The sequence below is a fragment of the Lytechinus pictus genome, chromosome 8, assembly GCF_037042905.1.
Source record: "Lytechinus pictus isolate F3 Inbred chromosome 8, Lp3.0, whole genome shotgun sequence".
Taxonomy (NCBI): Eukaryota; Metazoa; Echinodermata; class Echinoidea; order Temnopleuroida; family Toxopneustidae; genus Lytechinus; species Lytechinus pictus.
The window spans coordinates 24,809,111-24,822,902 of record NC_087252.1 but is presented as its reverse complement, the minus strand read 5'-3'; the positions used below and the strand labels follow the sequence as shown (position 1 = coordinate 24,822,902).

At 38.1% G+C, this 13,792-nt stretch overlaps 1 protein-coding gene across 3 annotated transcripts; it reads left to right on the top strand.

Annotated features, from left to right (window-relative positions):
• The first annotated feature begins 1,365 nt into the window (after positions 1–1,365).
• LOC129266204 (N-alpha-acetyltransferase 50-like) lies at positions 1,366–12,998 on the top strand. Of its 3 annotated transcripts, none has more exons than XR_010294473.1 (6): positions 1,592–1,685; positions 2,627–2,763; positions 4,630–4,752; positions 8,225–8,291; positions 9,084–9,771; positions 10,246–12,998. XR_010294473.1 is itself a non-coding variant. In XM_064103829.1 (5 exons), the coding sequence occupies exons 1-5, from the start codon at positions 1,678–1,680 to the stop codon at positions 9,241–9,243; spliced, it is 495 nt and encodes a 164-aa protein (XP_063959899.1). In that variant the 5' UTR covers positions 1,366–1,677; the 3' UTR covers positions 9,244–12,998. The 3 variants fall into 3 exon arrangements, 1 of the variants encoding a protein (XP_063959899.1); XR_010294472.1 differs by having other exon boundaries at positions 9,084–9,828; XM_064103829.1 differs by having other exon boundaries at positions 1,366–1,685; positions 9,084–12,998.
• Positions 12,999–13,792: the final 794 nt, after the last annotated feature.

Sequence of the window (13,792 nt, the reverse complement as noted above, 5' to 3'; positions counted from 1 at the left end):
AAGGCCAAGGCCGAGCATCAAGGCACTACAACACTGATTAGTACTAGGCATTAATTAGACAGGTCCAGATTTGAGGTAAAGTTACCCTAGCACATGTCTTGTCATTAATGGCAGCTAGTTTATTAAGTGTTTAAGAATTGGATATATATATATATATATATATATATAGATCTAAGCCTATAAGACCTATGTAACTATGTAAGGGTACCGGTAATTTGACGATGCTAATTCGTTCTGAGCAACGTGAATGCTTACGATCGGCACTGGTGGAGGCCAAGTCCACGCGCATGCGTACTCTCAATCCGAAGACGCAAGTCATGAATATTCAAATGTTGGTCCAGAACTCGGTGGGAAAAATAATTTCGCGTCCGGGGGGGGGGGTAGATGTCCGGGGGGTAAATGTCCGGGGGTAAATGTCCGGGGGGTAGATGTCCGGGGGGTAAATGTCCGGGGGTAGATGTCCGGGGGGTAGATGTCCGGGGGGAAGATGTCCGGGGGGTAAATGTCCGGGGGGTAGATGTCCGGGGGGTAGATGTCCGGGGGGTAGATGTCCGGGGGGTAGATGTCCGGGGGGTAGATGTCCGGGGGGTAGATGTCCGGGGGGTACTTGTTCGGGGGGTAAATGTCCGGGGGGTAGATGTCCTAGGGGGTACTTGTCCTAGGGGGTAGATGTCCTAAGGGGGTGGATGTCCGGGGGGTGGATGTCCGGGTGGTGGATGTCCGGGGGGTGGATGCCCAGGGGGTAGATGTCCGGATACGAGTTATTCCATTAACCTATACCTAACAATGGTATTTCAATACTTGGAATCCACTTTGCATAAATTAGTTGTTGCTATGTCGGGCAAACCTCGGGCAAGCTTTCCGGTTGTTAGAGGCAACCTTTGTTAAACTGGTATGCATAAAACTTGAATATGTTAGTAAACTGGTCTATTGAATATCTCTCACCCCTTTTCCCTCGATATTTTCCTCGCTCCCTTTCCTACTCTCTCTTTCCCCATCTTTCCTTCCTTTCTTTCCTCTCTCTCTCCCCCTTTTCCTTCCTTTTTTTATTTTCTCTCTGTTTTTCCTTCCTTCCCCCTTCTCTCTCCTCTTTTCTCTTTTTTTCTCTCTCAACCTTCCTAGTTTTCCTTCTATTTCCCTCGATCCTATCTTTTCCTTCTCTTTTCTCTCTCACTTTCTCTTTCCTGTTTTCACGATCCCTTTCCTTTCCTTTTCCTCTTTCTCCACTTTTTCCTTCATTTTCTTCCCCTTCCCTTTCTCCCTTTTTCGGGGATGGGGGGGGGGGGCAATTAAGGCCCCCGACTGCCCCAACCTTTTTTATATGCAAATTGTGGCCGCTGTGTTGCGCGCGCAAATTGGAAGCGCGCGTCATTTAGATCCTAGTCTTACTCGCAGGGAAATTATAGTTTTACATTAATGTTTTTCCTTTTAAAATCCGTGTTGTAATGTAAAACAAAAAGTAAAAATACATTGATTTAATGATTATTTGAAAATCATCAAATCCAAAAGTTAAAAATAAAGATATAGTTGCTATAAAACGAACTCTTTTCCACTGCGTAATTTTATAAATTCGTCCGACTGGTTCAATCCTAATTCAGAGCTAGCTCAGCTCATCACGTTTCACCATTTCTCGAAGATAGAGACAGTTGAGCAAGGTGAAAATTGTATTTCAGCAACATGACGAAGTAAGTCAATCGATTATTTCAACTTAATTTGTTTAATGATATGTTTGGATTCCTAGCCAATTAAATACAATATAAATTTTCTGTCCAATAATCTGAAATCCAAACTTGTTTCACTTGTCTATCGTCCCGACTTGAGTGCGGGGATTTTCTCCGAGCCAGCGGTAAAACGTTGAAGTCAATGCCCGCTCCAGCGGCCTGCAGTTCTGGGCCTTATGGTCTGCGTCATACGGCCCCATTCATTGGCATAACATTAAGAAAGCATAAGTTTAACGTTAAGACATTGACTCGTGTTGGCATTTACCGAAAACTTTTCATGAATTCAATCTACAAAGACGGTACCCCTGTGTGTTCTATGTAGAAAAGTTGGAGAATAAAGAAAATCAATGACTTTTTTAATAATTTAAAGACAAATTAAATAGAACTGAGTGAGGCTGAGCTGAACAGAAGAAAAGACTTGAACTTGAAGTTTTTCATGCTTGCCTTTTTTGTTGAAAGACTGGCTTGTTATTAACCCAGGGAGCTCCGGCCTGCTTCGCGTACATTGTACCGCGCACTGGAGACAGGGCGGCCGCAGACTGGGGAATGCTAACGCGTTCAGTAGTGGTGAATCTTGAGTGACCGCAATTGCTATCGGCCAAATCCATGGCATGCCGTGGTTGTGGCTGAGTGGTCTATGGCGCCTGTCTGTACATGAAAAGCCCGGGGTTCAATCCCCGGCCGCGCCACCTATGCCCGTGAGCAAGGCATTTAATCTGCAATGCTCTTAATTTTTATCCTGCTTTCAAATAAATGGAAATGGTAAGTATATGCATTATTGGTAACTGGGTGTGCACTTGTTTAAAAAAAAAATTGTCATGGGACGGCAGAACAAACACTTGTTGGTTATTATTGTTCATGTACGAATGGATTAATTATTTTTGACTGTTTCATTTCTTTCACAGAGGAAGAAAAGATCTAGGGGACATTACCTCCCACAATATAAAGCAGCTGAAGAAACTCAACTCTGTTGTCTTCCCTGTATCTTACAATGATAAATTCTACAAAGATGTCCTAGAAGTAGGAGAACTGGCTAAACTTGGTAATTTTTTTCTTTTAAAAGTTTAAAAGAAACCAAAATACAAGGAGAAAATCCATCCTATCAGAAAGAATAAAAAATGAGGGGAGCAATCTTAAACTTGTTTAATCAAAATCGGTTATAAAATAAGCGAGTTATGGAAGTATGAAAACTCTTGTTGTACTTTCTATGGGGATCCTCAAATTGGCAAACATGCTTCAAAATTGCTGATTTTGTCCATTTGTTTTGTACACAAATTTTCAGATTTTTCCCATTTATCTTTCAAATTGCATCTTGCCTCCTTCTGAACATAACATATGTCATGGGAAAACATAACTCACGCCACATATGTCAAGGTCAGGAGGAGATAATGTGAAATTTGTAAAATAAATGGGAAAATCTGAAAATTTGTGTACAAAACAAATGGAAAGTTGCCACAAAATCAGCCATTTTGAAGCTTGATTGCCAATTTGAGGATCCCCATAGAAAGTACAACAAGACTAAGACTTTTTAAACGTCCATAACTTGCTTTGATATTTCATACCCGATTAAACTTGTTTTAAATTGTTCCTCTTATTTTAATCTTTCCAACAAGATTACTGCTCTTCTTGGGTTTTGGTTTCCTTTAAGTTTTGATTGGGCATCCTTCGTAGTTTTAGTAAGTTTGGTATTCACATATAGCTGGCCTGCCATATTCTGGAAAGAAATTTTCAAGTGAAGAAAGGGATGCCTTTTTTTCAACGATCAACTCTATAGCCCAAATTCACAAAGGTGGTTTTTAAAATCATCGGTTGAACCCATGGTTAATGCAGATTTCCTGTATAAATTATGTTTATTTATTCCATACCGTATATTAAAAATGTCCAAGTCTTGATGCGCGCTTTTGTCACAGTGCGCCTAATTGACGCCTGTTGCCATGGTTATTCACGAGTCCACTGTTTTGAATTAATGAGTCTACTCTTCATGAATAAAATAGCGTACTTAACCATGGCATGAGGCGTCAGTTTGGTACACTGTGACAAAAGCTCGCATCAACAATGGACATTTTTGTTTAATATACGCGGTAAATAAGCGTAATTTATACAGGAAATCTGCATAAACCAAGGGTTCAACCGATGGTTTTATAAACCACCTTTGTGAATTTGGGCCAATGAATTTTGCTGATATCAAGATCTCTTTTGGTCGACCCATTAACCCAATTCAGTGAAAGATGATTTTAGAACCTATAAACCCAGTCAGCAGTTTAGTCTCAAATTCTTAGAGTTACGATTGATCCAATCAATCTCAACTATGGAATTCCATCCATACCATAATTTTTGTTCTACAGGAAATTTGCACAATCTAAACAAAGAGAATCACACTGAATCTTCAAGAGAATGATGAACGTATGAATACCGGTATACATCATATCTAAAAATGTGTTGAGCAAACGTGTATTTTAGATGCTGACATTGCTGGCCGTCCATAGTTGTTATTGATCAGATCATTGGCAGCTCTTTGTAAGACAGGGCCCAGGAGTGTCAATTTTTACATCAAACAGGGATGCCTCTTTTTAGAATAAAAACTCTGAATTCAGATTTTTAAAACGTACTTTAAGCCTTAGAAATGTAAATAAAATTATGTACAAAATGGCTCATCTTAGATGATTTTCAGACTTAAAAGGAAATCAATTCTAAGTGGCATCCATGATCAAAGAATACTGACTTGAACTGTGTATAGCTTCAGATTCAAACAAAGCCATCAGATGAAAAGCACCCTTTGAGAAGTACTTATGAATTATACAAAGATTGTTCATAGAGAAATCTAACTTGCAGAAAATTATTACAATGTTAAGTTATTGAAATTAGTTTTATTGTATTTCGAACAAATTTTTATTCTCCCCCCCGGTAGCATATTACAATGACATTGTTGTCGGAGCAGTGTGCTGTAGGATAGATACAACAGAACAGGGAGCAAGACGTCTGTATATAATGACCTTGGGATGTCTTGCACCATACAGGAGACTTGGGATAGGTGAGTTAATGTAGATTGCCAAATTATTCTGGTATAAATTGAGTATGATGCTCAGTTATTATTATAATAATAATAATAATAATAATAATACAGGTATGTTTACCCAGGGAAGCCGCTTCAGTTCCGAAAACTGTTCTCCCAGCGGGCCCTGCTATTATTATTATTATTATTATTAGAGTAAGTATTGTAATTTGTTCAAAGACGAGTCTTTTTCCAAGCAATTGTAATTAGGCCTGAGTCAAAGTATTTTGTCTTTCTTTAAACAGCATGCGCCTGTGATTTTTGCTTTAGACCATACAAATTATTATATGAAATATGAAATAATCTATGAAATAATCTAATTTCCTCCTCATTGCCAAATGAAAAAACGTGTGGAATTTGCATTGTTTAATACAATATGGTTCAGTCAAGTAGGCCCTTATTGTCAAATTCGTAAAAAATGAAATATTGTATAATTCAAACAAAAAACAAGTGAGTGAGGGACATCATCGACTGTCTCATACCCCTTTCATACTGCCCTCTTCATTTTTTACCGGCGAACTTCGCCGGCGAACTTCTCCGCCTCGCATTCCTCACTTCCCCGGCGAAGAAAAAAATGTACCCTTTCGCACTGACATTTCTTCCCCGGCGAAAGTCAACGGGCGATTGCAGAACAAACGAAAGAAAATTGTAAACATTACTTCTTACCTATTACAAAAAGGTATCAAAAAAATTAATTACAACATATTTTGGAAGTATTACGATAAAAACAAACAATATCACCTTGTTTTTATATCTTAGCGCATTTTATACATGTAAAAAGTGCTTTTTAATAAATATTGTTAGTAAAAAAATAAAAAATTCGAGGGTATCTACTTGGCCATAGCATTCAGCTCAGCTTGCAACTATCGCGCGCGGAATCTCGGTGCAGGGGACTTCGGGAGAGAAAAAAAATTGACCTCTGACGTCATTTAAGAGGAGAAGTTCTCCGGTTTGCTTTCATACTGGCCTTTTCACCGGCGAACTTCGCCGGTGAAACAGTTTCGCCGGCGAAGTTCTCCACCTCTAGAGGTGGAGAAGTTCACCGGCGAACTTCACCGGTGAAGTTCTCCTGTGTACCTTTCATACTGGACACTTTCCCCTTCGCTGGCGAACTTCGCCGGTGAATGGCGCAATATGAAAGGGGTATCATTTGCATGTCACTAAGTTGTGCATATCACTGTTTTGTGAAAAATAAGCGAAACTTTAAAATGCCATAACTTTCTTATTTTACATCCGATTTTGATGAAATTTTCAGTGTTGTGCTAGTTTGATTTTTCTCTATTCCAATCAACATTTTTCTGGGGTGGACTTGACCTTTAATTTGAATTTGCCAGCTTGGAAATCATTAGTCCACTGAAAAACACCGGAATTGTAATGCCATCTTTGGTTGAGAAGCAGAGATTGGTACGTGTAATAGATGTACATGTAGCTGTACTTGACAAATATGGCAGGGTGAAACATGTTAAACAGGCATATAAATTCAAGCAAAAAATATTCCTGCATGATACGTAATGGTACACTGTAATCTTATTCCCATAGTACCACTCAGTTCATAATATCATATAAAACTGAGGAAGTTACATGTACATAGTAAGTTATTAAATTGGTCAGTTGTCAAGGTCTTTGACACCGTCAATTACTTTTGTACTTTTTTGTTTCATCCACTCATCTTTTAATAGAAAGTTGCCCCGGGGCCCGTTTCATAAAGCTGTTCATAAGTTAAGAGCGACTTTAAGAACGACTGGTGATCCTTTCTTGTGGTAAATGACGTTCACCATTATTTGTTGGTGATTATTTAGCGCATAAGAAAGGATCACCAGTCGCTCTTAACTTACGAACAGCTTTATGAAACACCCACCAGGACTGGTATTCAATTCAATACTTAATCCAGAATTTTAAGTATTTTTACTTAGTATTTTGCATAAGTCCGTGTTTGGTATTGCATTGCATTGTTGGCTAAGTATTTTGCTTAAATCTAAGTCAGCCGCCAACCAGACTTAGTCTGGCTTGCGTACAGTTTACAAACATGATACTGGTCCTGGAAACTGGCAGTGTCTATCGGCCACCAGTAGACTGGTCAGTGTGACTACGCCCTATTAGGCAACTTGTCATGAGTCTCTGTCATGTCTTTTAGCAGGGCTCCTATAAGCCTGCCTGTTCACGGCTGTAAACTGCGCACGAGCAGAAAAAGGTCATTTGAGATAAACCATGAAGGTGACTTTAAAATTCACTGACAGGCATTGGTGATTTGATGATTATTCATGTATTCCTTTCAAAATATTCATTTTATCGCATCCAAGCTGAATAATAATAATAATAATAATAGTGTATATTTGTAGAGCGCGCACACCGTCAGTAGACGCTCATGGCGCTAGCCGAGCAACAGTTCTGAAGAGTAATAAATAGAGCCTTCATAATCACTGGTATTCGACAGTAGCCTAAACAATAGTCAAATGTGCCAAAGGCAGACAATAAAACAGATTTCCAAACTTTATCCCTGATGTACTATTCTAGTCACCTGGTCTTGAATACTCTACCGTAAAGCTTACGCAACATCTACATTTGAAAATGGTAGACTTGCTTATCCTAATGAAAAATCAGAAAGGTCATTTGAGACCAAGTTGATCATGAGCTAACCGTGAACTGGCTTATTCTAAAGATGCTGATGCATCTTTTCATAGCAGCTTTTCTGCAGTCCCGATTGTTATGTCTATGCAGGGACTCAGTTTTAAGGGGAGTGAGAGTGATCACTCGCTACCGCTCTCCTTAATCCATTTTTGGTAGAGCGATTTATCACTCGCCTCAGCAATTGCTTAACAAGATTGTCAGTCGATGACCAAACTGTTCGAGTCATCCTTGAAAACTTCATTCGCTGTCAAGGTTGTGTGAATACTACACAATTATATTGTAAGCAATTAAACACACTTGCAAGAATGACATTAAAAAGTTCAATGAGATAAATATTGCATAGATCTACATGTATATCTGATTGTTTGTCTCCTTTGGTTGTGGGTTGTAACTTAGCGTACGTTCCTCCATCCATTTTGAAATCGGACAAGAGAGCCCCCCTTGTATGTCAAAGGAGAGCTTTTTGTAGTGCTCCGCTAATGCTCCCCTTAAAAGTTTTAGGAGAGCTTTTTATTGCTCCCCTCATGATTATAAAACTGAGTCCCTGTCTATGGTGACTGTGATGATTTGTAATGAAAAGACACTTGCAGGATTCCTGCAGGATAGATGAGACTCTGATTTTTGTGCAGATCTATAAATGTCGGATACGTAATATCAATTTCATTATGTTTAGAGACTTTCAATCAAAAGAAATGCTTGGAACTTAAGTTCCGCTAATAGTGCATGAACTCACTTCACTGTAATTCAGTCGAGAGAGTAGTAGTCCTGTGATTATGTAATTCCAATACCAATCTCTTTTTTTTTTTTTTTTTTTTTTTTATAGGCACCATGATGCTCAAACATGTTCTAGATTTCTGCGAGAAGGATGGACGCATTGATAATATATACTTGTAAGTTATTTTGAAATTCACTCTAACCATACTATTGATGTACATGTAAGAGCAGAACTTGGGTTGTTTGAAACATGAAGATCATTGTTGATTTTCTAGTTCTTTTCATGGTATTTGGGTACGTTACAGAAAAAAAAAATCATGTGAAAAAGTCTAAATTAATCAAATAAATAAAAGACAAATAAAAAATATGTGCCAAATGGCTTTCAAAGAAAATGTGTCATTGCTGAGAAATGAGCATAATAAGCATGCAAGACCATCGAATTTCTGGTATTTTTCGAAGCAATATTAATACACTGTTCCACATATGCTTTTATGTGTTAGTTTTCCTCCAAATTATCAGTTTTGAGCAAAGATTTCATGATTTCATAAAGATAAGGTTATATTAATATACCAGATCTGGATATATGATAATTTGGTGACAATTAATCTTGATTTATAAGACCATCTCAGGAAATAATTGTTTGCTGCAAGTACATGTACTTTCTTTTTCCTTTTGATATAAGACAAGATTATAGAGTTTCTTGGACACCATTTTTCCCGGAATGCTTCATATTTTCACTGAAATTGCGCAGAATTGCGTATCTTATGCCTCGTTGAACCTCAAACTCCGGATCTTGTTTTCTTTTGTTTTCTTTTTGCAGTGGCCCGCAAGCAACATGAAGCACAAAAAGTTTTTTTTCCTATGTGCTATAAAATTAGTCACTGTACAGTAATTATCATTATTTTTATCATTAATTTGAATAAATTACACAATTTACTGTTGATTAATGTTTTCTCTCCTTCATCTAGACATGTCCAGGTCAATAACGATTCTGCCATTGACTTCTACAAAAAGTTTGAATTTGAGATCATCGAGACGAAAGAGCATTACTACAAACGCATTGAACCCGCCGACGCACACGTACTTCAGAAGACTCTACGAACCGCCGTTGCTCAAACGTCGTCATGAGAGGGAGTCTTTGAGGTGTCGTATTTCATTGAACTTTGAGTCATAATAGTCTGGACTGGAAATTGTGGAACCGTGTGGTCCTGTACTCAGTGTGTGACTGCAGTATCGGAGAGTCAGAGAATAGAGAACTTATTGGATAGAAATGATAAAACTAAAGTAGGAACCTTCAATGACTAGGAGAAGAGACATGTAAGTGAGGTGAAAAAGAAACGTCTTTGGATGGAGATATTTCTTTATCCAAATATCTTTATCGAAGCTGCCGACTAGTACTGATTTTCAATATTGATACTGGAATTGAGAATACTGATGGTTTCATGCAAAATACTGATTTGTGAAGTTTCAGTTTTATGTGTATTCCTGTGGTATTTCTTTGAAAATAATGTTTTTTTTTTCATTGATCACCAAAATACTGCTTTTCAGCTGTTAAAATACTGAAATGTTCTTTAGGTTGGCAGCTCTGTTTATCAAATATCTTTGGATGAAGAAATATCTTTGTTCGAAGTTTCGAACACATTTGAACTTTTGAAGGTTTTTATTGTGAAGAATAAGTGGTGTAGAGGTGTCACGGTGCACCATGTATCTTTCGTTGGCATATGCAGACCTGCCAACCAGTACGTTTGAGCCGTATTTAGTACGTTTTTGCAACCCAAATACGGCAGTACGTTTTTTCCTTGAAAAATACGTTTTTTTGTAAAAATCGTAATTTATTGAGAAAAATAATCTCTATATGTCTCTATTTCATAAAACGTGCACAAATATGGTTATTAGATCAATGTAATTTCAGGTAACTTGTTTTTTTTTTTCAATCATTTTGTTCAAACCAGGGTGAAGATATACACATGTTTTAATGTTTTTTTTTTCATCTGCAAGAGCAGTGCGCATTTTAGCTTGCATGCAGCTTGAGCGCCGCGATGAGCATTTTATTATGAAATACACTTTTTTTGGGAAAAATACAGTTTTTTTTATCACAGAATACAGTTTTTCATTCCCAGAGGTTGGCAGGTCTGCATATGGTGGTCCTGAAAAGGACCACCCAAACTCGACGTTTCAATAAGTGTGTTCTTGTCGTCTTGAGAGACATGTTCGGGTGGTCCTTTCAAGACCAACACATGCCCATGAAAGAATACATGTTGTACCGTGAAACCTATACACCTTTGCAAATACATTAGTCAGTATTCTGATCTCTACTTTTAATTTCAACCATGGTCTAAGTGTCCACGATTTCAATATGGGTAGCCAAACGACACAGACGTAGTTGATCATGTCATCAACATTGTTGGGGATCAAACTAATTACCAACTGTCTGGATAGGTCCAAGTAAATGTAAGAAGCAGAGAGTGTAGCCATATTTGTGTATCTTATGGCTGCACATAATGCCAGCCCAGAATTTAATAGTCTGTGGTCTAAGTTTAACCAGAGTTCTTGGGAGCGTTTCATCAACATTTTTGCCCTACAAGTTGTCGGGTCTGACAACTTTCCTTGATAATGATTGGCTTGGAGTCACTGTTACCTTTACTGTCAGATAAAACATTATTTGTTGGATAAAATGTCCGGCAATTCATTCCATGAAATGCTCCCCAGAATTATGTTGTATTTAAATAAAATGGACTTGTCTTGATGGAGATGTCACATCATGTACATGTCTATTGCCAAGATAGGATCATTATGCCTGAGCTGTTGATGAGGGTAATGTGAATGTTACAAGGTTTACATATCATCGGGTCATTGTATTTTTCAGAGCCTGAGTTGAAGATGAGGGTAGTGTGAATCTTATAAGGTCTACCATCGGGTCATTGTATTTTTCAGGGCCTGAGCTGTAGATGAGGGTAATGTGAATCTTTAAGGTTTAACATCGGGTCATTGTTTTTTTCAGGGCCTGAGCTGTAGATGTGGGTAATGTGAATCTTATATGGGTGACATATCATCAAGTCATTGTTTTTTTCAGGGCCTGAGCTGAAGATGAGGGTAATGTACATGTTATAAGGGCTACATATTAAGTTCGTATTTTCAGGGCCTGAGCTGTAGATGAGGGTAATGTGTACATGTATGTGGTAAGGGCTACATATCATTGAGTTATTGTATTTTTCAGGGCCTGAGCTGTAGATGAGGGTAGTGTAAATCCTATAAGGGCTACATGTCTTATTTTTCAAGGCAAGTCCATGCCACTGATATCCATAAGTTGGATGGAGCTCGTTGTGCTGCGCATGCCTGACGTTGAAGCAAAGGAATAGTACTGTGCACAATTAACAGTATATGGAGCTGTACCAACGTGTAGTAAACAATGCACACATGCAGTAGACAAAAGTGTGGAACTTTGACCTTGTGACCTTTTTGAGTACGTTTTTGGGCTTCAAAAGAGCGCATTGTAGCTGTATCCACCTGTTGATAGCGATGGTCCATGCTAACTTATAAAGAGCAGACCACTTTAGTCGCGACATGGAAAGATAAAATAGCCTGATCTTTGACCTTCGAGTGCACATACACATCTTGTCTTATCATGTTCTCTTTATTGTTGGCTTTCCAATATACATGCACCTTATGTTGGGCAATATGAATTAATCTAAGTATACTCTCCTTTTGCAAATGAATGTCGCTTTTCAGATGTTTGATACTAGTACATAGGATAATTCATGTGAACTTCCAGCAAGATCCTTTATAATTATTCAGACCTGTGAGTGACCAAGTGATTTAAAGGGATGGTTTAATGTCGTTCAGGATCTTTTTTTTTCCAGGAGCTAATGCTGTTATCCTAATATCAAACAGGCCAGACAGTAATCACCCGAGTTTTCGGACACTTGTTTGTCATTTTGTTGGCTACATGTACAATCATAAGCATCCATATGGACGGTTACATCAACACTGTAGGCTATAAATTACTTTTTTTTTACTTATTGCAATGCATGTACATGTATATTATGCAAATGAAAAATAATATTTTTGGGGTTTCCTCTTCAACATTATTGTAGCACTATGAGCATGTACATGTTGTGCCCCACAGCTCAGATTTTTTGCAAACCTCCACCAAATCTCTTGAAGCTTTTAAATTTGTCATGAAGACTAGAATATGGCGAGCAAAGTGAGTTTTTAAATCCTTTCAAAAAATGTAATTACCTAATGTTGATGTCGGTAAACATATAAATGTATATGCATGTATACTCAGCACACTATGCTAGTGCGAGGTTTATATTTCGACACAATTAAAATTTAGAATTACATTATGAGAAGTTGCACATACCTATTGAGTCACATTTTGGCGTTTCATATTCCAATCATACATGAGGTTCATGTTATTTGACACTACTTCCCTGTTACTATTAGGTGATGCTGCTATTACGATTATTATTTTGGCATGAGATAATCGAATGGAAGCGGTTTTTTTTTTTTTTAACACAGAATGTGACCAGATTTGGCCATTATCAGTCTAATAAGTTATTTGATATACTTGGGAATAAGCAAGGAATATAGATAAACTGATAAATCGTTGCACAAAAATATGTACTTAATTTTACATGTCTACAGAGCTGGAAGAAGGGGGGGGGGGAATCTAGATGTGCATGGATCTACATTGTACATGTAGGAGACCTTGTGTCCCATGGTATTTTTGCAATGCTGTTCCTTGTTTCATTTTCATATGTATATGCATACTTTCCACCCATTTCTATGGTAAATTATATGATGTTGTGCGCTTTAACGATATTGCATATAATGTATTTTCTATCCTAAAATATTAAAGACTACTTGTACTATTTGAACAAGTGACTGGATGTGTAATGTATGTAGGGCGGTGGTTGTAGAAGCCAGATTTAAAAGTTTGTACTTCTGCCTGACTGGCAAAGCTATTAAGCTAAATGAAGAGAAGTGATAGTGATAAGGGGACAAGTACTGTGTGGTAGTGTTGTAGTTGGCCAGGAGTAGAGAGATTTATAATTGGAAGGAAGGAAGGAAGGAAAGAAAGAAAGGAAGGGAGGGAGAGAGAGAGAATGAAAGAAAGAAAGAAGGGAGAAAGGAAGGAAGGATGGAAGGAAGAAAAAAGAAAGAGGGGATAATGAAGCAGAAGACACGGGGAGGGAGGGGTGGAGACAATGAGAGAGAGAGGATATTGTGATAAGGAGCTGGGAGGATGGTGAAAAGGTAAAATGATTGTAAGAAACGGAGAGGAGACTGAGGAGGAATGGATATGGGGTAAACAGATAAAATGTTTGTGAAATGATCAGTAATATGCGGAGTGGGGGGTAAAAAGAGATCAGTGGTAGGAGAGAATAGAGGAACAGAGGAGGGGCAGTTAGGAGACAAAATGAGAAAAGTGGTAGGGTGGCCATGTTTGTGTGTGAAAGAGTGAGAAACATAGAGGAAAAGAGAGAAAGAATGAGAATAGCCGGGTCCGAGCACGAGAAGACAAGCAGAGAAAGGAGAAACTAAAGAAGAAAAAAATAACAAAAAGAGGGAACAGGTTTGAGCTGGTGTGTATCATAAAGCTGTTAGTAAATTAAGAACGACTGATGATCCTTGTTATAAAATTGTATATTCATTGGCGATGGTTTAGCGCGTA

What these genes read in the sequence shown, in the direction of transcription:
- LOC129266204 (XM_064103829.1), top strand. An exon ending in AGGAGAACTGGCTAAACTTG is followed by an intron (nt 2,764 to 4,629) that starts GTAATTTTTTTC and finishes CCCCCCCGGTAG; the next exon opens with CATATTACAATGACATTGTT. An exon ending in ATACAGGAGACTTGGGATAG is followed by an intron (nt 4,753 to 8,224) that starts GTGAGTTAATGT and finishes TTTTTTTTATAG; the next exon opens with GCACCATGATGCTCAAACAT.